This window comes from Chelonia mydas, chromosome 3, assembly GCF_015237465.2.
Source record: "Chelonia mydas isolate rCheMyd1 chromosome 3, rCheMyd1.pri.v2, whole genome shotgun sequence".
NCBI lineage: Eukaryota > Metazoa > Chordata > Testudines > Cheloniidae > Chelonia > Chelonia mydas.
The window spans coordinates 195236402-195260923 of record NC_057851.1 but is presented as its reverse complement, the minus strand read 5'-3'; the positions used below and the strand labels follow the sequence as shown (position 1 = coordinate 195260923).

At 45.2% G+C, this 24522-nt stretch overlaps 1 protein-coding gene across 1 annotated transcript in view; it reads right to left on the bottom strand.

Moving 5' to 3' along the window:
• The window catches only part of HAO1 (hydroxyacid oxidase 1), a 47480-nt gene that overhangs the window by 14267 nt on the left and 8691 nt on the right, over positions 1-24522 (bottom strand). The window contains exons 2-3 of the mRNA XM_007064142.3: positions 21633-21784; positions 4681-4936 (exon numbers count right to left, since the gene is read on the bottom strand). Coding sequence (XP_007064204.1) covers positions 4681-4936; positions 21633-21784 — 408 coding nt within the window. The remainder of the gene's footprint in view (positions 1-4680; positions 4937-21632; positions 21785-24522) is intronic.

The following is a 24522-nucleotide window of genomic DNA, read 5'->3' as shown; positions in this document are numbered from 1 at the left end:
CAGTCTAACAGGGCCTCTCACAGTGCCGTTAGCTATGTCTTTATCAGTAGCCCTGTCCCTGGGCTCAGTCCTTAATCAGTCCAACAGGGCCTAACCCAGTACCTTCAGTTGGTCTCTTTCGCCCTACCTCTGGGCTTGGTTCTCAGCTGTCTCTCAGCCAATTCTGGGCTAGCTTTCAATACTCCCTGCTCTGTTATAGAGCAGTGCCCCCAGGACTCCCTCCCTGGAGACTCTTCGCTCGGTAGCAAGGCTCACTGGCCCCGGGTCGTCAGCTAAGCCACTAGTTCAGTCCCCTTCCAGGGGGTTATCAAAGTCCACAAATGCTGACCCTCTTTGGGGTCTTCAGCCAGCTCCCTGGGGCCTGTGTAAATTCCCCTTCTCCAGGGCTTTGGCCACTCCACCTGTGGCTGGTGGTGGGGGGGGGTACCTGCTGCTGGGCTCACCCACTACTCTGAGTCCCAACCCAGGGACCCTATAAAGAGTAGCCACCTGCTGCATCTCTTAATTCTGTGGCTAGTGTTCCCTGGGCCACTTCCCCACTGTCCCTTCACCTGTACCTTCACCCTTAGCTCAAGGATAAAGTCTTGCTTGAGCCCCTGCAGTCAGCAGGAGCATGTTCCTTGCTCCGCTGGTCCCTGCTGGCAGTGCTCTGTCCAGTCCTGGAACTGCTGCAACCTGGAAAATGCAGCCAGGAGCATTTTCTTTGCTCCTCAGGCTCCAGCCAGCAACTGGTCTGATCTGTCCAGCAGCTGATTTTTATAGTAGCCTGATGGGCTCTGATTGACTACCCCTGCAGCCTCTCTCTAATTGGCTGCTTCCATGCAGCCACTCTAGGAAGCCTGGAGGAGTCACCTCCACTGCTCCTTTTCTGGGACGCGGTGTGGTAGGACTGCAAGGCCTCCAGCAGGGGACCTCAGATACACCCCATCATACACAGTTAGCAGAGGCACATATCCTAGCATTTAGGCTAGTATTCGATATCAACGAAAAAAATTGGCCAGTCATGTGTCTCATAGCTTGCATACAAAGGGCCTATACTACTGTCATTGCAGTCAATAACAACACTCCCCTTGCTTTCAAGGGAAGTAAGATCAGGCCCCAGTCCAACAGCAAGTCAGGAATAGAACCTATGAAGAGGAAGGATGGCCCAGTGGTTAGGACGGTGGATTCAAGTCCCTTCTCTGCCACAGGCTTCTTGTGTGACCTTGGACAAGTCACCAAGTCTCTCTGTGCCTCAGTTTCCCATCTGTACAATGGGGATAACATCACGACCCTGCCTCACAAGGATATTGTGAGGATAAATCCAGTAAAGATTGTGAGGAGCGCAGATACTATGGTAACCGGGCCCATATAATTACCTAAAATAGATGGATGCTCATTCTGCTGGACCAGAGCTGCTCCTTTAGGGCCTAATCCAAAGCCCATTAAACACAATGAGTGATATCCTGATCTCATTGAAGTCAATGGCATAACGCCTGTTGACTTCAGTGCAGCCAGGATTTCTCACAGTGGATCTGGCCTATAGGTATCTCTAAGAGTATGTCCATGCTACGAGCACTGCAGCTATAGCTACAGCACTGTAGTGTAGACAATGAGGCCACGTCTACACTACAGTGGCACTGCTATCGCACTGCAGCTGTGCCGCTGTAGCACCGTAGTGTAGATGCTTCCTACCTCAACGGAAAGGGTTTTTTTTTTCCATCCATGTAGGTAATCCACATCTCAGAGGCGATAGCTAAGTCAATGGAAGAATTCCTCCCTCAACCTAGCTGCATATACAGTGTGGGTTCGGTCAACCTAAATATGTTGCCCAGGCCATTAAATGTCTCACAGCTCTGAGGGACACAGCTAGGCCAGCCTAAGGCTTTGTCTACATTAGCACATACGTCGGTCAGGGGTGTGAAAAAAAACACACCCCTGACCGACATAAGTTTCACCGACAAAAGGGCCAGTGTGGACAGTGCTATGTCGGTGGTAGATGCTCTCCTGCCCACATAGCTACCACCACTTGTTGGGGGTGGTTTAATTATGCCGGGGCATAGCTCTCTCCCACCGGCATAGAGGGAGATCTTACAGCGGCACAGCTGCAGTGGTACAGCTGTGCCACCGTAAGGTCTGAAGTGTAGACATAGCCTACGTTTTAGTTGTGGACCAAGCTTTAGTTAACCCACTTACATTTCAAGAGTTAGCTTGAAGCAAGAGGGATGTTAAGGGGAATTTCCCCAGTGCAATCTTCATAGGCTGGCTCATCAGATGAGCTCACAAAGGCTTCATTAGCATTATAGTGGGAGTGGCAGCAATTGTTAACAATGAAGGTTGCTTAACAGTTTCCATTCAAACACCCCTTTTTACAGTTGTACGTAACTTTCTGAAATGTTTACCTTTGGGACTGAGGTAATTATTTTTTTATTGAACTAACTCCTCCCCTCTCCAGAAGTAGGTCCAATAAAAAATAACACCACCTCCAACTTGTCTCTATAGTATCCTGGGACCAGCATGGCTACAACAACATGAATATCTTTTGGACTGAAATTTTCCTTGCGTGGTCACTGCCTGAAGGTGAATATTTTTGGAAAGTTTGAGCAAATGAAGCTTCCACTGTTTTTTTAAGTAAGATGAAGAAGGGTGTGTCACGTACTTCTTGTACACAGTAGGTTGCAGGGCTACTGCTAGCAGATCAGGCTCTTATAGCAGATATGGACTGGCTACAAAGCTTCTTACACTGAGAGATATACCAGAGGTGTGTATTTCATAACCATCCTCTAATGCACTCCTGCTTATGGCTACACTAACTCAAGTAAGGGATGTTGCACATGGTGCCACCTAGTGGCTGAACAGTATTGTACAGTTTAGCATTCCAAAATGGTGGGGGGGATCACATTGGGTTTTGTTAAGCTCTATGCCTTGCATATGGGTATAGGAGATTTCACAGTCCTGAAGCCTTGTGAAGATTCATCATTTCATTTGTCCAACAAGCATGACGTTGAATCAGTTGATTCTAGTTCCCTTGTGAAACAAAAGAAATCCATGGCACTCCATACCAGAATGTATACTGTTGTTACTTGGATTATGGTAACACCCAGAGATGCTAAGCGGTCCCTGCTGTGCTAGGGGCTGTATATACACCTAGTAAGAGACAGGCGCTGCTCCAAAATGCTCATTGTCTTAATAGACAAGAGACTTACCCAAGTCACCCAGTGGCAAAGCCAGAAATAGAACCAAGCTCTTCTGTGGCCCACTCGAATGCCCTATCTACCAAACAACTCTGCCTTTTCAGAAACTGGGCCCGTTCTCTGACGGCAGGAAGTTTCATTTTGCATTTCAATGAACAGTTCTAAGAACCAAGCAATTTTCACATGAAAACAGCTGGTTTCACTTCTCTGTCCGTACCTAAAACTAGCTGAATTTCACCTGGGTTTAGGCTTTTATTGTGCCACTCTAATAGTAGCATTAGAAGAAAATGAGAAGGGAACAGTCTGCGTCCTCCCTCCCCTCTCCAAGTAAGATCCAGCTTTTCAGCACTTGGTTTGTGGGGTGGATAGGAAAAAACAGAACCATGGAGCCGATTTTAGCAATAACTGTTGTTTTTCTTGGACTCTGAAATGCAGATCAACGCTTGAATGAATGTTGTCTTACATACATTTCTGTGCACAATGGCACCTTGTTGTTACTCTGAAACTTTGTTGAAAGTCTGAAGCCAAGAAAAAGTTATCTGATAACTTGACAAAAGCATCATCCTGGAGAATTTCACCTATGGCTCTGAAACAAAAAGCTACATGGAAGTCTTGTTGTGTTTTCCATTTGAATTACGCTATTTCAGTGTTTAAAATAATTCTCTGGTTTTAGAAGGTTTTTCAGGGTTAATTCAATGAAAAAGCAGATTTTCCCCAAGTTGTGGAATTACCTTGATGACAAACTGTTTCAGAAATGTTCTAGTCAGTCTGACCGCGCAGAGGCTCACAGGTAAGACTTGTTTCATTAGCAGTAAGTGACGCAGCAAACAGGAAGAGTTGTAGGAAACAGATCTTCGCTATGTGCCCTGAGCTACTAGTGTTATGTGATGAGAGCCAGCAACCTGACTCAGCATGGATTCCTCAGATCCCCTGGTGGCACCCTGAACATGGTGCTTCCTGAAACTGGATCCTCTTTCTCCAGTCCAACTCATTACACTGCAAGATCCAGATTGGTTTGTTTTTAATCAGGAGGAGTTCCCCTTCACCGCTCCCCACCGCTTGTAATACTTCCACTGACACACAAGTGTTGGTCTCAAGTACGCTCCTAGAGGTGGCAGGGGTGAGCACGACAGAGGAAGCTTGCTCAGCTCCTGAGTCATAAAGGAAAATGTGATGCACCTAACCTGGAAGAACCTGCCCTCCCCTCGCCCCGAAGGGAACAACCCAAAACAACATACAACACTGCAGGAGCAGCAGCAACAGGTGCATATGTCCTAGCTGCTTAGTAACTTTAATCATAGAATATCAGGGTTGGAAGGGACCTCAGGAGGTCATCTAGTCCAGCCCTCTGCTCAAAGCAGGACCAATCCCCAGTTTTTGCCCCAGATCCCAAATGGCCCCCTCAAGGATTGAACTCACAACCCTGGGTTTAGCAGGCCAATGCTCATACCACTGAGCTATCCCTCCCCTGAAAATGGGCTTTCCAGAGCAGCAGGCTGGTAAGTACCTGAGGTGCGGGGGGAGCTGGAATTTGTTGCGCACATCGTCAAAGCGCTTGCCAAGGAGCGGCGTGTCCACCGTCACAAAGATTCCTTTGTAGCCTGCTCTCTCAGCACGCTGCACGAGCGACCTGGTGACCTCCCGGTCCTTGTAGATATAAAGCTGCAGCCAGTGAAGGCCATCAGGAGCCGCCTGGGCAACTTCTTCGATGGTGGAGGTGGCCCAGGAGCTGAGCATCATCCCTGTCCCCAGTGACCTGCAAGCTGAGGAGCAGAAGTTAGATTTGTTCCTGTTCTAAGTGTTGGACCCTTTTAGAGCTGGCTACTTGGCAGGAGTCACCAGGTTAAAACAGCAGTGAAGACACGGCGTCTCCGCTTCCAGTACAGGTTAGCAGCTCAAGTTAAAGCTTGTAGGGAAGTCTGGAGCGGGACTCAAAGCACCTAACCCAAGTTAAATGCAGAGTACCCATGTCTCCACTGCTGTTGTCACACAAATTAGCTCACTCGGGCTCAGAACACACCTTTTTTCCTGCAGTGAAGATATACCCTGAAAGTGGGCACACAAAGAGTAGGAGGTAAAGGAGAGGTGACTTGCCCAAGACCAAACAGCAGGTCAGTGGCAGAGCTGGGAATACAACCTAGGTCTCCTGCCTCCCAGTCTAGTTCCCTGTCTATTAGACCACATTGCCTCATGAGATTTTTTCCTCCTCGAATTTAAATATCTTGTGGGTGAAAAATCCCTCCTGTGCAGAAAGTTAGCTATAGAGTTATGCATCATTTAAAAGCTCCACATAGGGGTTCAGATGTGCCCAGGCTGTGTGCTAGCTCTCTGCTCAGAGGGGACTTCCACCCCAGGGTGCATGACAAACTAACTAACCTCGCACAATCAGATTTTATGACTCTAACAGGGCAATCTATCACAATGTAAAATAGAGGGAAACCCACCGTAAAGCTCTAAAATATCAGATAGAGCCTGCTTTTTTCTTGGTGCACCACAGTATACATATTTTTCATGTAAATGGACCTCTGTCCAAAAACCTCATCTCCATACTTTCCAGGCCCTAAAAAGTGGTCTTTATGACGACGTTTGATTAAATAAGGATTACAAATCTCTCAAAGTGTCATCTTATGAACAGTTTATTCAAACAAATTGGTTACACCCTCCCACAACCACTAGGTAGCCTTCAATCGGTGAAACAAGCATGCTTTGGTCTTCTATCTTGCAAGTTTTGCTACTCCATGAAGCACAGGCAGAGGGAAGCGTAAATTACAGAATCCGTGAAGCAGGATAAATATAGATATCAGACAGGCGTTGATAATGCATTAGAATTACTAAGCATTTGTTTTTATTTATATTCTCCTTTGGCTTAACTCAGTAGAAGGACAACCGTATAAAGTGAACAGCAGCAGATGGGTCTCTTGCATTTGCACTGTCCCAGTGAGAGAAATGATAGACAACATTTTTACTCCCTGGCCTGCCCAGAAAATTATAAAGTGCAAATCATTAATTATTTGAAAAACTTTGCCTCTGATTTTTTTCACAAATTAGCAGCAACCGGATAACAACTTCTGCCAATGGCTCCATTGCCCAGAATTACGTGGTGAATAATTCTTGGTCTCAATGACAGGTAGTTCACAAAGCAATTCCTTGAAAATATTCAAAACTCAAACTGATTTGGTGGGACATGCAAGTAACACAGTACATTTCTGTCACCTGATTGGATGAGAATCATTTTAACAGTTCAGTGTCTGGTATGAATCCTCTCATATTTGAAATTCGCTTTCAGCAAATATTCCGCAATATGACCTTGAAACTCACCATGTCAACAAATATTCCTACCAAAAAACTTAATGACAATATTTGTGAAAAGAAACGTCTGTGCAACACTTTCATAATGTCTAAATTGAGCCATGATCTGGCCCAATGTGTAAGAAAGAATCCAGATTGATTTAAGGTCCTTGCTTGATTTCACGTGACTGGCAATTCAAAGAAAAATCTTTTTACTCATGAGCTAACCAAATCATGATGGAATCTCTCAGAAACCAGCAGCTTCTCAAGGTAGAACTCACTTTTGGCCCAGATCCAGCAAAGAACTGAAGCACACGCGTTAATTTGCCATGAATGGGACTGTACTCATGCTTAAATTTAATTGCTTAAAAGTGTCATAATCAACAGTGCCTAAGCAGGCTAGGCTCATAAATACACAGACTTTAAGGGACCATCATGATAATCTAACCTGACCTTCTGCAAATTTCAGGCTAAACTGCCACACCTACCCATTCCTGTAATAGGCCCATAACCTCAGGCTGAGTTAACGAAGTTCTCAAATTTTGAGGTAAAGACGTCAAGGTGCAGACTCAACTGGGATCAATGGGAATTAGGCACCTTAGTCACTTAGGTGACTTTCTATATCCCGCTATAAGTGTTTTGTGAAATCATGGCCTGTAAATGTTGGTAACTCAGCTACAGCAGACCTGAAATCTAATATGGCAGAGAATGTAAATATTTTGCATTCAGATGTGTTTAGATAGTTATTTATTTTCTGTTAGGGCTTGTCTACACGGTGGGGTAATGTGCTCTATGGGGGTATGATTTCTCAAGCTCATTAACATGTTGCATATTAATTGGACCATATAGACTCTGCTAGCATGCTTTAATTAATGCTGCTTGAAACAATACTACAGGTGAGTCACATCATACGTGCATTTAATTTACGCGAATTCAACTATATGCGCTCGGCAAAAAAAAGAGACCTGTAAATAGTGCGGGCGATTCCGCCCACCATTCCACTCAGTGAGCGTGAGATGGGAGACGTGAATCTGCTGTTCCTTCAGTCGGTCTCAGTTCCCACATGCCTCTCATAGTGTGAGCATCTCGCCGCGCTGAGTGTGATTCTAGTGTTTAAAGATACGTATTTTTCGTACAGCATGGCCCCTAAATGCAAGCCAACTACTTCATCTGGTGCTCATCCGAAGAAACAGCGATCTGTTCCAACGCTGGAGGAAAAACTGGCTGTGTTGGACTTATTGAGAGACAGTATGTCGGTCTCCAGCGTGGCGCATAAATATGGCCGCAACAGATCTAGCATCCGTGCCATCAAGATTCGAGAGAGAGAAATTCGTCAAGCTGTGGCATCAAGTGCTCCAATAACTGCTAAGGTGACGAGCCAGGTGCCTGGTAAGACTTTAGTGAAGACTGAAAAGGCATTAAACTTATGGCTGGAAGACATGAACCGTAAATGTGTGCCTATCGATGGCAACATGTTGTGGGAAAAGGCTCTTAGCCTCTACACGCTGTTCAAACCTCCCGCCGAAGAGGGACAGCATCCTGCTGAGAAGGAATTCAAAGCTAGCCAAGGTTGGCTTATCAGTTTTAGGAACTGCTTCAACCTCAAAAACGTGCAGACTACTGGTGAAGCTGCATCTGCCAATGAAGAGTCAGCAAAAGCCTACCCCAAACAATTAAAGAAAATCACAGAAGAAAAGGACTATCTTCCCGAACAAGTTTTTAATGCTGATGAGACTGGGCTCTTCTGGAAAAAAATGCCCAACAGCACTTACATTTCGAAATCAGAAAGACAAGCCCCTGACTTCAAAGCAGCTACAGACCGTGTGACTGTGTTGTTTTGTGGCAATGCGGCTGGGCATTTAATAAAGCCGGGCTTGTTCTACAGGGCTGGCAATCCCCGTGCCCTAAAAGGCAAGAACAAAAGTCTCCTGCCTGTGTTCTGGCAATCAAATAAAAAGGCTTGGGTGATGGCAGCATTATGTCTGGATTGGTTCCACAAGTGTTTCATTCCGGAGGTCAAGCGGTACCTCGAAGAGAAAGGACTTGACTTTAAAGTGTTGCTGATCATAGAAAATGCTCCTGGCCACCCTGTGGCACTCCGGTTTGTGCATAATGACGTTGAAGTCGTCTTTCTCCCCCACAATACCACCTCCATCCTCCAACCTCTCGACCAAGGCGTGATTCGCTGTTTCAAGGCCACGTACACAAGGCTTACGTCTCACGGATACGTAGCACTATGGATGCTGATCCCAATCTTAATGTGATGGAGTGCTGGAAGTCCTTCAACATTGCCGATTGCATCACTTATATTAAACAGGCAATGGATGCAATCAAGCCTGAAACAGTCAATGCATGTGGCGAAACCGATGGAAGGAATGTGTGAATGATTTTAAGGGTTTCCCCGACCATTGACAAAGAAGTGAAACGCATTGTTCAGGTGGCCAGGCAAGTGTGTGGTGATGGCTTCATCAACATCCTTGAGGAAGAAATTGAAGAATTAATTGAGAGCCATAGAGAAACATTGACTAACGAAGAGTTAGAGGAACTGATAAAATCGTCTACAGAAGATGAAGGTGACGACGACGAACACGAAGAGCCAGCAAGTTGGAATCTTCATAAATTTGCTGCAGTGTTCCAAGCAGCGAAACACGAATGATTTAATTTCTGAATACGATCTCTCTATGGAACGAAGCCTCAAAATCACACGTAGTATTACAGACTATTTGAGACCGTATCAAGAAATGTTTGAGCAGCTCAAGAGACGACAGCGACAGTTGCCGATCACCATGTTTTTCAAGGAAAAACAACCAGCAGCAGATGAGCCTATGCAATCAACTTCTTGAGCTGAACCAGAGCCAACCACTTCGTCTACGACTCGCTCTCCATCACCCAAGCTCTCCGTCACCTCCATCTCCTGGATTGACATCAAGCCCTGATCACCCCCTGTAATTACTCCCTGTAATTAAAAATACAGTACTGTAAAATCATATTTTGCATATATAGTCTATTATATATTGTACATTACTGTATACGTTATACATTTATACATAATACTGTATGGGGTTGTACAGTATACACAAAACCATGTACAGTATACTGTACTTTATGGGCAATTTAAAGGATTTTCAAGGATAATTTTGACTATACACGATTTTCACCTTACGCGCTGACTTTAGAACCTAACCCCCGCGTAAGATGCGACTCCACTGTACATTAAAGTGCACTTGGGAACTGAGTACGGGGGAGCTGGAACACCAGCAGAGTCTACATGGGCCAATTAACGTGCAACACATTAGTGCACTTTAGAAATCACCCCCGCCCCATAAAGCTCATTATCCTACCATGTAGACATGCCCTTAGTTATACCTCTGTAACCCTGGCGACATAAGTGTAACCGCAAATGAGTAAATGAACATAATCTACCCTATTTACATTCATGTATATTCTGTTAATAGTAAAAGATCTTGGATATTTTTAATAAACATTTCAGTTCAACTATATATATGGAAATGAATTGGAAAGACTGTGTTTACATCTGGATCCAGATTAGGTTTAGGTTAGGGTTTGAGTTCAAAGTTGAATCTGGGCTCAATAGTGCCAAATTGGATTAAACAGAGCCAAATTCTCACAAAATTTCAGCCTCATCTGAACTATATATGGAAAAGTCAATGGCTGGAGTCTACAGTCTAGGGGAACTTGGGCCCTCCCTGCTCCACCAGGTTCCAACCCAGGGCCCAATGAAACAATAATTCGAAATGTGTGGCCAAGGGGGCGGGTGCCCTTATGCCTGCTCCCTGAGCCACTTCCTACTCCTGCTTCTGTTCCTCTGTTGGCATCCCCGGTTCGCCTCTGAGTCCCTCCTGGAGTCCTCCCTCTCTGTGCTCCAAAGGGCCTTCCTCTCTCAGTCACATCTTGTCCTCATCAAAGGCCTGGGGCGCCTTGGCAGTGAGGCCGGGGCCCAGCCGCGTGGGGCCTTTGCAGATTCTTGGTAGGACCCTGCACCACACAACGGCTCCCCTGCTCCATCTGCCCTGACTGAGCTGAGCTGCTCCCTTTTGAGCTCAGCCTCAACTGTGAGCCTGGCCAGCAGGGTGGCTGGGCAGGGCTTTCTGGGCCCAGAACTGCTCCTTAACCTTTACCTCCCCAGTGTGGGGCTTGTCCCCCCATCGCACATGCATATTGGCCTGTGCCAACTGGTCAGACCAGATGATCGCAATGGTCCCGTCAGGTTTGATAATCTAGCTGTTGCTGGAAATATGCACCCCATTCTAGTATTTTATTTTAGCAACAGTTTTATGATAGATGAAACTAGCTACTCCAGCAACCATATTTTACCCTTCAATTTCAGAATGTGCTTTTATTTGCTTAGTTATGCAAACTATTCCTGGATCCACAATAACTTGGGACACTCTTGTATTAGCAAGAGACGTTTGGACGGAGCTTACACATCAGATTAATTTTGCTATCCTGCCCACCTACTCTTGTTTTTCATTTATCCTTTACTTCTTGTCTTTTAGGCCTCAATCCTACTCTGGTTGACACATGTGTTTAACTAGATACATGTTGATTACTCCCATTAAAGTCAAATGGGCTACTCAAATTGCCTAAAGTTGGGCATGCATGAAGGTCTTTTCAGGTTCAGACTGTAAATTTCAGACTGTAAATTCTGTAGGGCAGGGCCCTGTATGTTTGTGCCTAGCACAAAGGGGCTCCGATCCAGTTGAGGCCTGTGAGAGGCCTTCGGACACTACCACAACATAAATGATAAATAATAATCAATTGTGATTCTGCTGGGGAATTCAATTTTAAAAATGGGATAAAGGGACAGATTAAAGCTTAATGAGCCCAAATCAACCAAGAAGTGGGGCCAAAACCCCACCAAGGAGCATGGTGAGAGGTAACACAACATTTCTTAACCCTTTTCATACTAGCAGCCCACCTTCCCAGGTTCCTCCTCCCACCTAGACAGGATCTAGCTGGGATCCCACTCCCATTTAGCAGAATGGGCAAGATAGGTTGGTCAGGACCTCTAGGTTAAGACCCCTTGGGGAAGCATGTTTAAGGTTCCCTGGGGTTTGGCTTACATATTGGGACTCAGGTTGTCCATTGCCTTATATGTTTCTTGGGAGGTTGACTAATTTTCTTTGTTTCTTGCAGGAAGGTTCTCCCATCATTTCCAGTCTTGGGGGATCCTTTGGAAAGGGCAACCTGAATTGCCAGTCAGACCCAAATCCATCACTAAATATATTATCTCTAGGTCACAGGATAATGCATTATGTTGGTTCAGCATGATGCCTTTAGAACTTGGCAGTATTTATGGAGAGAAACAACCACGTTTTCCAAGTTGTTTGAAGTGCCTAAAGTTATTTGCTTGATGAAACACGGTTGGTCCCTGCAATGACTTGCTCAACAAAATACTTTGTGCCAGCTCTGCCTAAAATAATTTTGTTGACAAAATGAATTTTGTCATCTGTGCAGGAAGTCGTTATGGAGTGGGGAAAATATGCCATGGTGAAGTATAAAATGGTTTCTGTTGATCTAAAAAAAAAACAGGGCGGTCATTCCGGAGCATTTCCACAAATGTGCACCCTGAAGGCCACGGGCTGCGTCAGCCTCTCCCATGGTTCTGTTTGCTGCAGGGGCTGTGATTAGCTCAGACCAGCCATTTTTGCTAGTGTTGACATTGTTTGTTGAACAAATGAAAATGACTCCATTGAGATTTTCCAGAAGTACGGCTGAAGAGCGGTGACCTAACGGGGAATGCGGCACTCAGATCTGCCAGTTGCAGTCGACTAAAAGTACTTAGGAGAAGTCTCACACACAAAAGCAGTGTACGATCTGTTCTCTCTACAAATGCTTAAGGAATACACCCCCCCCCCCTTCCCTACGAAATAGGAGAGTGCAGGGGGGAAACTTTGACCCTGGTTTCTAGCTGGTTTGTTTTTTAAGTGCCAGATGATAGCCCAGCCATAAGTGACCCCGCAAGGAGCCTAAGCAGGTATAAGCAACTCACCGCCCCCTGCCTGTGCACAGCAGATGCAGGGGGAGAAAAAAAAATGCTGCATGATTGGCTCATCAACACCTCCTGCAGGTAGGCAGAAAGAGATGAGCACGGGTGGAACCTTGGCTCGTCCCCACCTCACGTACCTGTCCAGCTGAGCTGGTGGGGTGAGGAGCGGTTCATTATCTAGCAGTAGTCAGAATCACGGGGAGATGACTTACCCCCCGTCTCAGGCTGATGCTCTGTATAATGGAACTCAATGAGCAAATCAGACGTAGTAACTATGCTTTTGAAAAACAAAGAGGTGGGCAAAGACTGCCCATTCTACAAACCATACAACCTGTTCGGTTGGAAAGTCAGCATCATGCTGTCTCTTGGACCCCCATCCCGATGACGGTGTGCCTGCTGAATGGTGGCCAGCCACCCAAAGTAGACGTATTAATTCGCAGAGTTGCTACATCTCAAAGCTGGATTTATTGTGCCTGCAACCTGACCAATGCCCCTCCCACATCCCTCACTGAGATTCAAATCAGGGCATCCTTAGTCCCCAGGCAACAGCTTCTCCAAGGAACTAACAGGGCATCCTTCTTCCGGCCGAGAGCCCCATGCAGGTGGGTGGTTCCTGAGACCCCTCACAACAGCCATTCTCCTGCTGGAAAGAGTACATTCTCACAATAGGAGAGGAATATGACATCTATTTTTTCTGTATATCTTACAGAGAATGCAAGGTTACAGAGTGTTGCATTTTCCAAGGGACTGGCCCAGATCCTCACCTGGTGTAAATCGCTGTAGCTCCATTGAAGCCATGTTGATTTACACCAACTGGCGATCGCCTGTGTGTGTTTCTGTAGTTAAAGGGGATACCGCACAGGCTTCCACAGGGGTAAAGGCTTATTTGACCACAAAATCCACTAATAACTAGCTTTTATATAGCACTTTTCATCACCAGATCTCAAAGCACTTAAAGGAGTAAGTATCATGCTTTTTCCTTTTCTGATTTAAAACTCAGGACAGTTAAATGTCAGATCATCTGTTAAGCTTGAAAATTTCAGGTGCACAAAAGTCAGGGCATTCCAAAACGAAGGTACATCAGACTACCACAACCACAACGCAACCCTTGCGGATAGTAGTTTGTATCGCTGTGCTGTATACGCCAGTTAATGTATGCCTTAAAAGCGAGTCGTCCTGGGCTCTGTGGTAATCAACTATGGAATGTCCTGAATTTTGTGCATTTTAAATCTCAGCCATAACACGGCGTTACCATGGTTGCATTTAACAGCATTATGGGTCGCAGTTTCCTCAGTAATGTCCTATCGTTGTAACCGAGGCCAAAAATATCGAACCATGTTGTCAGCTGACCAGCCATTTCTAAGAAAACGGACGGTGCGGGAAGCCCTGGTCTCTAATCACTACGATCTATTAAAGGTATTAGAGCTCCATCATGTGGAACACATCTGTATAACTGTAGAGATATATCAAAAGCCATTAACTCGCGAATAAATCCCCCAAGAAGCAATACATCTTCAAACCTGCTATAAATCTTCATCAAAGCAACTTGCTCTTACAGAGTTTCTGATTCAGGCTGACGGCTAAAGAGCGATGAAGGCTAGTCTGAATGGAAAGGCTACGATTGACCGAGTCCTGGAACGCTGTGGGGAGCTGTGCTGCAATTCACCTCAGCAGGCCCTGTGTGCAGTGCCTCTAACCACTTTTTTCATATAGACCTCAATCCTCCAATAGGAACAGAACCAGACTCAAAGTTGCCCCTTCATAAGGAACAGACACTGGCATTTTTCGGACTCTAGCATGGGAGATGTAGTTAAATGTATAGTTTATGCATGCACCTTGCCCACACAGTGCTGGTATTTTACCTTGTTATCCCTTGTTTATAGCCTCGTTCATTATTTTCACATTACAAAAACTTAAAGGTACTGGCTGGTCCTCTTTCATGAACAGTTATTGCATGGCCTCTGAGATACACACCTGGCGCTCTCTGTAAGTCCATAGGGTTAGGCTGAGCTAGAGACAAACAGCCCAGAGTAAGAAGTAGCTCCAAGCTGGACACTGAATACTGGTTAATGACCCTGGACTTTAGCTCTATATTACAGCCTTGTAGACTGTAAGCTCTTTGGAGCGGAGATCATCATTTACTATATATTTGTACAATGGGGCCCCAGCTTGGCTGACTCCTTGGCATGACCACAATATAAATGTGAACTGTTAATATGTGCTCGAAGGGTTAAATTCCTTGAGCAGGTGGCACTTTAATGGGGAAGCAAAGGCTCCTGAAATCCTACTGACAAAGGCATGGATTCTCGTAGCTGTACATAAACAGACCCACGACTGCCAGTAGAGGAGGCGTAATACCGGGGAGACAATCCATTAATCGGTGTTTGCATTTTTACAGACTTATTTGTACTGAATTGTTGTATTGACTGCTTTCACGTACCCTTCTGTGTGCAAGTATTCTAGCAAAGGACTTTACCAGGAGGAACGATCCCAGCTAATTGTCAGTGGCTATTGCAGAACATGTGGGCCAAGTAAACACTGAATTCACAATAAAACACCAGAAACCTGATTCTGAGGATTATGCTCCTCCAGTCAGGGAACAGAAACAATACCACAAGACTGGCATGTAAAATGAAAACAACTTAAAGGATGAATATCCATTACTCCCCTTGTAAGCTGCTTGCAAATAATATATCAGCCAAAAAATTATTCATAGAATGTGTTGGGAGGATAATTTTGAATAACAAATCTGAGGAAATTACCTGGGGATGTTGTGAAGGCCAAAACTGTAACAGGGTTCAAAAAAAGAACTAGATAAGTTGGTGGAGGATAGGTCTATCAATGGCTATTAGCCAAGATGGTCAGGGATGCAACCTCATGGTCTGAGTGTCCTTAGCCTCTGTTTGCCAGAAGCTGGGAGTGAATGACTAGGGGATGGATCACACTCAACGATTGCCGGTCCTGTTCATTCCCTCTGAAGCACCTGCTATTGGCCACTGTCGGAAGACAGAGTACCGGACTAGATGGACCTATTGGTCTGATGCACTATCACTGTTCTTATGAAATTGTGATCGGTTTGCAGCCAGTTCCCAACAAACAAAAAGGAGGCAAAATGCCTTTAATTAATTATTTGTTATGAATCATTCAGCCAGCTCAAGGTATCATGAGTGATAACTAGAATGACTAGAGGCCTGGAAAACATGCCTTATAGTGAGACACTAAATTAGCTCAATCCATATAATTTATTGAGGAGCAGGTTAAGAGGTGATTTGCTCCAGCTCTGTAAGTACCTATATGGGGAAGAGACTTCTGGCAGTGGAGGGCTTTTTAGTCTAGCAAATGAAGGCATCGCAAGATACAGTGGTTGGAACCTGAAGCGAGAGACATTCAGACCAGAAATCGGGCACACAAGGGACATGCTGGATTCCCCATCACTCGGAGTCCAAGTCAAGACTGGGTGTCTTTCTAAAAGACATGCTATGGCCCAAGCAGAAGTCATGGGTTTGGGGCAGATCTTAATGGGTGAGGTTCTTTGGCTTGTTTTATACGAGGAGTCAGACTAGATGATCAGAATGTTCCCTTCTGACCTTAAAATCTCTGACTCTATAAAGCATTATTTATATTACAGTTGATTCCAAACAGCATGTGATGATGTGCAGACACCTCGAAAGTCATAGTCTTTGTCCCAGGAAGTTTACAAAAGAAAAACAGACAAAGGGCCAGAGAAAAGGGTGCAACATAGAAGCAAAATTGATCCATAGATGATTGACACCCAGTGAGAATCTGCCAGAATCTCAAGGAGTTCTGCAGGGCTTCTATACAACCATCTGCACTTTGTAGCTCCGACAATGCAAACACCTGTCATTTGCTCCTGTTTGCTTGCCATGTATTTAAGCTGATGGCACTTTTCCATGTTTATCTCTGCCGCAAACCATTGTTACCCTGAAGCGCCATCAGGTTGCAAGTGGCCCCCACAGATGTTCTTTTAAAGAAGAATGTTTCTAAATGAAAGGCCAAATTTTTCACAACTGGGTGCCTAAATAGAGGCAAGTAAATCAAAGTGACCTGCTCTTCAAAGGTGCTGGCTGGACACGGTTCTCATCTGAAGCCAGATGGAGACGCATGTGCTCAGTAGCTTTGACGGCCACTTTGATTTACGACCCTACACATTAAATTAGTGCCTGGCATTAGATCCCCAACGTTTGCAGCCATTGGCCCATGTCACGGTTGAAATGGGATTCATTTGGTTCCAAAGAATATAATCGCTTCATGATTTGTCCCTTCTCTCTTTTACCGAGAAATAATGATGGCAGTGAGCATGCCACCGTTCATTCTGTGCCTCAGAGCGTGCCTATGTCTGGAAGGAAGAGAAGAAATAAAAATGGTAGACCAGGAAACTGGTGCAGCTCCATGGACTCCAGCAGATTTATACCCACTACAGAACTAGCTCATGTGGCAATTCCTTTCCCACCAATACTCATCTTACCTGGCTGACTTTTTCAGGAACTGGAGCCAGAAAAGGAATTGTTGCTAATACGTAGTGCTAAGAACAATGGGATAGACCTTTGACGGCTCCTCCCGTGGAGCTACACCGATAGACACCAGCTGAGGATCTGGCCCCTAATTCTAAAATAATTCTGTTATAGCTGAACAAGGTGTTGTGAGCAGACGGGATTGTGTGAGTGTATGGAGGGCAGGGAAGAAACAACAGGTACATCTCCAGAGTTATGCATGTTTTAATTCCCTTTTACTGTAATGGGAAGTGCATGGCTAAATGCTAAAGTGCTCCAAAGAGCAACACAAGTAAAAAAAATTTAAAAATGAGATCTTGGCCACACTGAACTGATAAGTTCATCCCCTCATCCTTAAAACATACAAGAGAATATTTTAGCCTTGTTCCCATAAATGTAACAGCCTAGCCACAAACTACTGCTGAAGCATCCAGTTGAGCCTGAAAACCAGGCCCAAATTCTGCTCCCAATTCCTAAACCCACCAGGAATTGAGTTTTCTGTTCTGATGTGGAGTTCTCCTCTCCACATATCAACAGTGGGAAGGACCAGCCCTCTGTGCCTAAAGCCCCAGTTGGCTAGGCAGGTGGCTAAAAATCCCATGCCTACCTCCCGTAGGTCAGGTCAGGCTTTGTAGCCTGCTAGTGTAATGGCAGTAGATGGTACCACCTGCAGCTGGTCAATGCTGTGTGCTGAGAAGCAGATAAGTGACTTGGCAAACCTCAGCAAGTGCCAAATCCTTCAGATGGATGTGCACTTGAGGAAGGTAGTAGGACCTCAAGGAAGGAAATGTCATCAGAAGGCAGAAGAGGTAAATCATGATTTAACCAATGGCAGATGGGAGAGAACAAACTGGAGAGAAAGCGATGGGAAACCACCCTCTGTACTTTCACCCATGAGAACTATAATAGCAGAACAAAGGTAAAGTAATCCATGGGTGGCACTAGACAGTGAGCTCCCCAAGCCAGAAGGTGTGGCAAATTATACTGGAGATGAGGCTCCAGCCACCAATACAAGCTGTGGTTATGATGATGTTGTACCAAATCCTTGCACCAAGGAAAAGAATGACTTGAACCTTCATAAATGAATCATCAGAGTAGGAACCTGGAACGTGAGGAGTCTGTATGAAGGGAAGCTCACCATTGTGACCAAAGAATTGGAAATATGTAGGACAGAAATATATGGAATCTCAGAGCTGCATTGGAAGGGTAGGGGGTCATTTCATGACAATGGATGGATACAAGTGTACTATTCAGGATCTGAGAAAATGGGCATGCATTTATGTCATCGGCGGAAACATCATAGTGTGTGCTTGGATAAAATCCAGTCAGTGACAGAATCATTATAATTCACCTTAGAGAGTAGCCTGTCAAGAAGTTGAGTATACAGGTTTATGCCCCTACAACAGCAGCTGATGACAATATGATTGATGGGTTCTGTGAACAACTTGAAGAGACACTCACTAAAACACAACGTAAAGATACCATTGCTGTAATTAGGGACTTGAATACTAAAGTCGGAGCTGTAAGCTTTCATAAAATAGTAATGGGGGGAAATGGTCTGGGTTCACAAAATGAAAGATGAAGGTGTTTAGCTGAATTCTGTTCCTCTGCTCACTTGGTTATTACAAACACCATCTTCACCCAACAACCTAGATATTTATACATGAGAGTATATGCCAAAGAACCAAATCAACTATGTAATGATATAGCAATACTGAAGATCGAGTGTCCATTCAGTAAACACTGTCTTGAGTGCAGACTGTGGGTCAGACCATCAGCTGTTAGCTCCAAAAATCAAATTAAAACTTAAAAAGAAACGATGTTCAACAGAAGCAGTAGACGAATTCAGTTATCTGGGATCATACACACCAACCGAGGAGGCTGTTCCAAAGAAATCAGAAGACTAGGGATAGCTTGCTCAGCTATGGCCTCCTTTAAGGAAGTGTGGGAAACCTGTGGTATCTCGGAATATATGAAGGTGCAACTGGTGAAAAGCCTAATTTTTTTCCCCTAGCGATTTATGGATGTGAATCATGGGACATTAATGCTGCTGACATGAAGAAAATTGAAGCTTTTGAAATGTGGTGCTGGCAAAGACTCTTGCATATCTCCTGGATGGAAAAAAAAAAAGATGGATGCCTGTGTTAGAGATACCATTGGAGAGAAACAGACCCTGATGTCAGAAATCAACAGATGCAAATGTATGTAATTTGGTCACATTAGACGATGGAAAGAACCTTGAGAAAGTTACTGTGGAAGGAACGGTGGAGAGTCATTACAGATGGACACCTGCTGCTATTGCAGGGACACAGCAACAGAGTGTCTGAGCTTGGGGCAAGGGGACAGGCCCAGGGAGCAGCTGGTCTGTCTGTCCACTGTGCGCTTGTAATGCACTGCACAGAGAATAGCCATAGCCCAAAGGAAAGGGGTGCCCCGATGGGTGGCTGGGGGAGTGATGCTGGAGCGGCACGTGGGCTGTTTGCTGATGTTAGTTTGTTACTGACCACGGTGATGGAGCGATTACAGGTGAAATTCTGACTCCCCAAAGACTGTTGTAGGGGTCTCCATCCCAAGGCAAAAGGTGGGAGTTTCTAACTACCATGGATCCATCCCCTGTCATCCAGTCCCAGCTTCTGGCAGTTGGAGTGTCATAAATATAAAGGGAAGGGTAAACCCCTGTAAAATCCCTCCTGGCCAGAGGAAATCTCCTCTCACCTGTAAAGGGTTAAGAAGCTAAAGGTAACCTCGCTGGCACCTGACCAAAATGACCAATGAGGAGACAAGATAATTTCAAAAGCTGGGAGGAGGGAGAGAAACAAAGGGTATGTGTGTCTGTCTATATTTTGTCTTTGCCGGGGATAGACCAGGAATGAAGCCTTAGAACTTTTAGTAAGTAATCTAGCTAGGTACGTGTTAGATTATGATTTCTTTAAATGGCTGAGAAAAGAATTGTGCTGAATAGAATAACTATTTCTGTCTGTGTATCTTTTTTGTAACTTAAGGTTTTGCCTAGAGGGGTTCTCTATGTTTTGAATCTAATTACCCTGTAAAGTATTTACCATCCTGATTTTACAGGGGGGATTTTTTTTTATTTCTATTTACTTCTATTTCTATTAAAAGTCTTCTTGTAAGAAAACTGAATGCTTTTTCATTGTTCTCAGATCCAAGGGTTTGGGTCTGTGGTCACCTATGCAAATTGGTGAGGCTTTTTATCCAACATTTCCCTGGAAAGGGGGGGTGCAAGTGTTGGGAGGATTGTTCATTGTTCTTAAGATCCAAGGGTCTGGGTCTGTAGTCACCTAGGCAAATTGGTGAGGCTTTTTACCAAACCTTGTCCAGGAAGTGGGGTGCAAGGTTTTGGGAAGTATTTTGGGGGGAAAGACGTGTCCAAACAGCTCTTCCCCAGTAACCAGTATTTGTTTGGTGGTGGTAGCGGCCAATCCAAGGACAAAGGGTGGAATATTTTGTACCTTGGGGAAGTTTTGACCTAAGCTGGTAAAGATAAGCTTAGGAGGTTTTTTTCATGCAGGTCCCCACATCTGTACCCTAGAGTTCAGAGTGGGGGAGGAACCTTGACATGGAGGTTTAGGGAAACCCGGAGCATGGGTTTGTATCCTTGACCCTCGTGCCTAGTAGCCATTGATGGACCTATCCTCCATGAACTTATCTGATTCTTTTTTTAACCCAGTTATACTTTTGACCTTCACAACTTCCGATGACAAGTTCCAAGTTCCCCAGGTTGACCTTGTGTTGTGTGAAGACATATTTATTTTTGTTTGTTTTAAATTTGCTACCTATTAATTTCATCTGGTGACCTCTAGTTCCTGTGTTATATGAAGGGGTAAATAACAATTCCTTATTCACTTTCTCCAGAGAGAGGACACCGTCACCATATGGGCATAACTGTGGTGACTCCCTTAGGAATAGCAAACCAAGCAAAAAACTTACTTGGCTGAAAGAGAATAAAGAGAACATGGTGGAAGATATGCTGATCACACAAAGTGTCCCAGTTAGATCCACTCATGACAGAATTAATATGTAGGCACCTGTAATCTTTGAAAAATGCCACTCTCTTGGGAACAGAAATGTTTGCCTTCACTACCCCATCTCTCCCTGATCCAGAACAAGTCCCTGTGTGCCAAAATGTATTCCAATTGGTGTTGGGTCAGTTTTATACTCCACAGAAGCCAGATCTTCAGCTGGTGTGAACTGGTGTCGCTCCATTGTGGAGTTATGCCACTTAGACTAGCAGAGGATTAGGCGTGCATACAACTCAACCGAGCGGAGGCTATTATCTGCTTGTACATGGGCTTAACGATCAGTGGTTTCAAAATGCCCTTACAGCTTTTGTAATTATGTATAGCTGTTTTGAAACATGGATTATGAAATGGTTATTAACTTGGGCCCAATGCCTCAGCCGCTGAGTCATTTCATTTCTCGTCACCGTTGCACACTGAGGGAGAACAAAAAAAAAAAAAACAACCACCCCAAAAACAAAACAAAAATAACCTGACAGCAACAACTAAAAGCCATTTGTAGAAAAGAATCACCAGCAAGAAACAAAGCAAAGATTCATGAGCTGCAAGCTCAATGTCATTCCATTCATCTCTTTGATTTGCTCGAGGGGGTTTCTCTGCTGTGGTGGTTTACCTCTGGCGGTAGCTGCTTCTCCGTCCACGTGAGCCATGCACTGCATGGCAGTTGCTCCAACGCATATTGGCATGCTGATTTTCTGCCCTAAGACAGCGGTTGACAGGTCCATGACAGACACATCCCTGAGCATCCGTGGGTACAGCCTCAATCTGACATAAAGGAGAGGGGGGAGAAAAAATTAACTATGTTATTCACAGCTCACAATGAATGAGATCAGGTTTCCTTTCATGGCGGCAATCGTCAGGAAAGATCGAGAAGAGAAGGCAGCCCTGAGAGCTATTTGAAAGGTAGGCAGGGGTAAGTTAAAAGCTAGGGAGGGACATCGCTTTCATTTACTATCCCAAACTTCTGTGAAGCTGCTGAAATGTACAAAGCAAGGGAGGAAAGGAATCAAAAAAGGAGGAAAGAGGTGAAGAGCATTAGATAAGTGGCTCTCAACCTTTCCAGACTACTGTACCCCTTTCAGGAGTCTGATTTGTCTTGCATACCCCCAAGTTTCACCTCATTTGAAAACTACTTGCTTACAAAATCAGACATAAAAATACATAAGTATTGTCACAGCATGCTATTACTGAAAAATTGCTGACTTTCTCACTTTTACCATACAATTATAAATCAATTGGAATCAATATTATATCCATATTGTACTTACATGTCAGCGTATATTGTATAGAGCAGCACAAACAAGTCATTGTCCATATGAAATTTTAGTTTGCACTGACTTCACCCATGCTTTTTATGTAGCCTATTGTAAAACTAGGAAAATATCTAGATGAGATGCTGTACCCTGTGGAGGACCTCTGTGTATCCCCAGGGGTACATGTACCCCTGGTTGAGAACCATGGCCTTAGAACATTATCTGTTCATACAGTATTCAAAAAACAGCCAGCAGGTGCAAAACAGCTACAAGAGTCTCCATCCCAGAGCAGAAACAGGTGTCTGTCAATGTCAGATAGCAAGAAAAATTAGTGCTCAGCTCAGCTTCCCTCCATTATTTTCCCCCTGTGGAAACAAACATTTAATGGAAAATGGTACAACATGGTCAGTGATCTCATGCACTTTTGTCCCTATGTGGCTGACACCCTATACACTGGCTGTCTAGAATATGCCATGGTCTTTCCTTAAGGCTAGGTTATCTTACTTCCTATGCACCCAGTCAGGGGGAGTAAGGGAGTCCCAGGTAAGCCTTTAATTCCCTGGCATGGGCTACCTGCATCATCACTGGTGACCTTGTGGGGAGAACATGCGCCACTGGGCTGCTCTTTAAATGCAAATTACAAGATAACTCTGTTGGAGTAGCTGAATTAGTTTGACAGTTTAATTTTTGTCAACTCAAAGGCTGCATTAAGTGACAAATGAGTAGACAGGTGATCGGTGAATATCCTAGCAGGTGAGCGATTATGTGACAATTTAACTGGGTATGCACCATGCATATTTTGAGAGGAGTGGCATGTAAATACATTGGATTGTAAAATGCTTCTTTGAATTGTCAGGCAAAGGGGAGAAGTTTGAGTAGCAGGGGGGTGGGAAAGAAATGGGCACAGGCTTGGTTTCCCTCACCCTCTCTACTTAAAAGCAATGGCCCAGTGCAGACGGGGAAGTCACCTGCTACTGATCTGTACCAGCAGCAAGATTACGTCCTTCCTGGAGGAAGTGGGGCGGGATGGAATGAATTGAAATGTTCCTTTTGTTGCATGGTCTGCTCCCGCACAGCTACGTACTCCCCCTGAGGCAGGGCTGACTGGTAAATTACACTCTACTCCTTGAATGAGTCTGGCAGAATCCGCATGACCCTCCCAGCCCCTGCATTGGGCCCCATCCATTCCAATGCCTGGAAATAACACCATTGCAGAGCACACCATTCTGGTTCTTTATAAAGGCCAGATTTCCAAAATGGATGCTGCAGCAGGGTGGTTTCCCCGCTCCGGTCCTGAAGGGCTTAAAACAGCCCTGGGAGAGGGCTGTGGCAGGGGGAAAGCTGGGCTGATTGGGAAAGCAGCCACAGCTGTAGCCAGTGCAATCAAGGCCCAGCTGGCCCTTATAAGAGGGCAGTGGGCCAGAAGGAAAGGCAGTCTCTCTCTAGTTGCAGAGAGAGAAGGACCTGTCTACCTGGGAAGCTGAGGAGGGTACCTAGGGTGGAGCAGTGCTGGGGAAGGGCAGAGGGAGCTAGGGAGTTCCAGCCTAGCAAAACCCCAGGCCAAGATAAAGGACCCACAAAGGGTACTGGGGCTGCCGAGGGGCAGCCCAGAGATAGGCAGAGGCAGCAGATCCAAACCCTCCTTGCCAAAGATGAGTGGCCTTTACAGACTGCAGTCTGCCCCAGTGAGTGGGGGCTAGATGGTGACAGGTAGTAGTCACTGAGGTGGAGATAGGGCATTGGGGGTTCACCTGAATGGGGAGACCCAGATTGTGGGTTGCTGTGGTGGGCAGAACCCCTGAGTAAAGGGCACCAGGGTCCGGGAGGGACACCGGGGGCCAGCAGCAGGCGAGACATGAGCTGGCAGAGGGCGCTCCGGGGCTGGAAAGAGCTAATTCCCTGGACAACCAGCAGTGGGCACCACAGCAGTGAGTCGTCGTTGCCCCGCCACGTGCCATGAAATGGTATTCCAGAACAGGTAACAGAAGAGTCATGTATTACATCTCAATAAAGCCGAGTGTCGTGCTTTGACAGTAAGCAACTCAGGACAGGGAGTCTTTGAACAACAGCTAGCACAGTGGGGTCCTGGTCCCTCCCTGCCTCCTTTATCCCCCCCCGTGATATCACAATATAAATAACAAACATGCATGGGGTGACGTTAACGCTGGGCTGTCTGTCAAGTCACCCTTACTGTGACCAACAGGCTGAGGTCTGAAAGACAACAGTAAAGATCGAGCCATTATTACGACA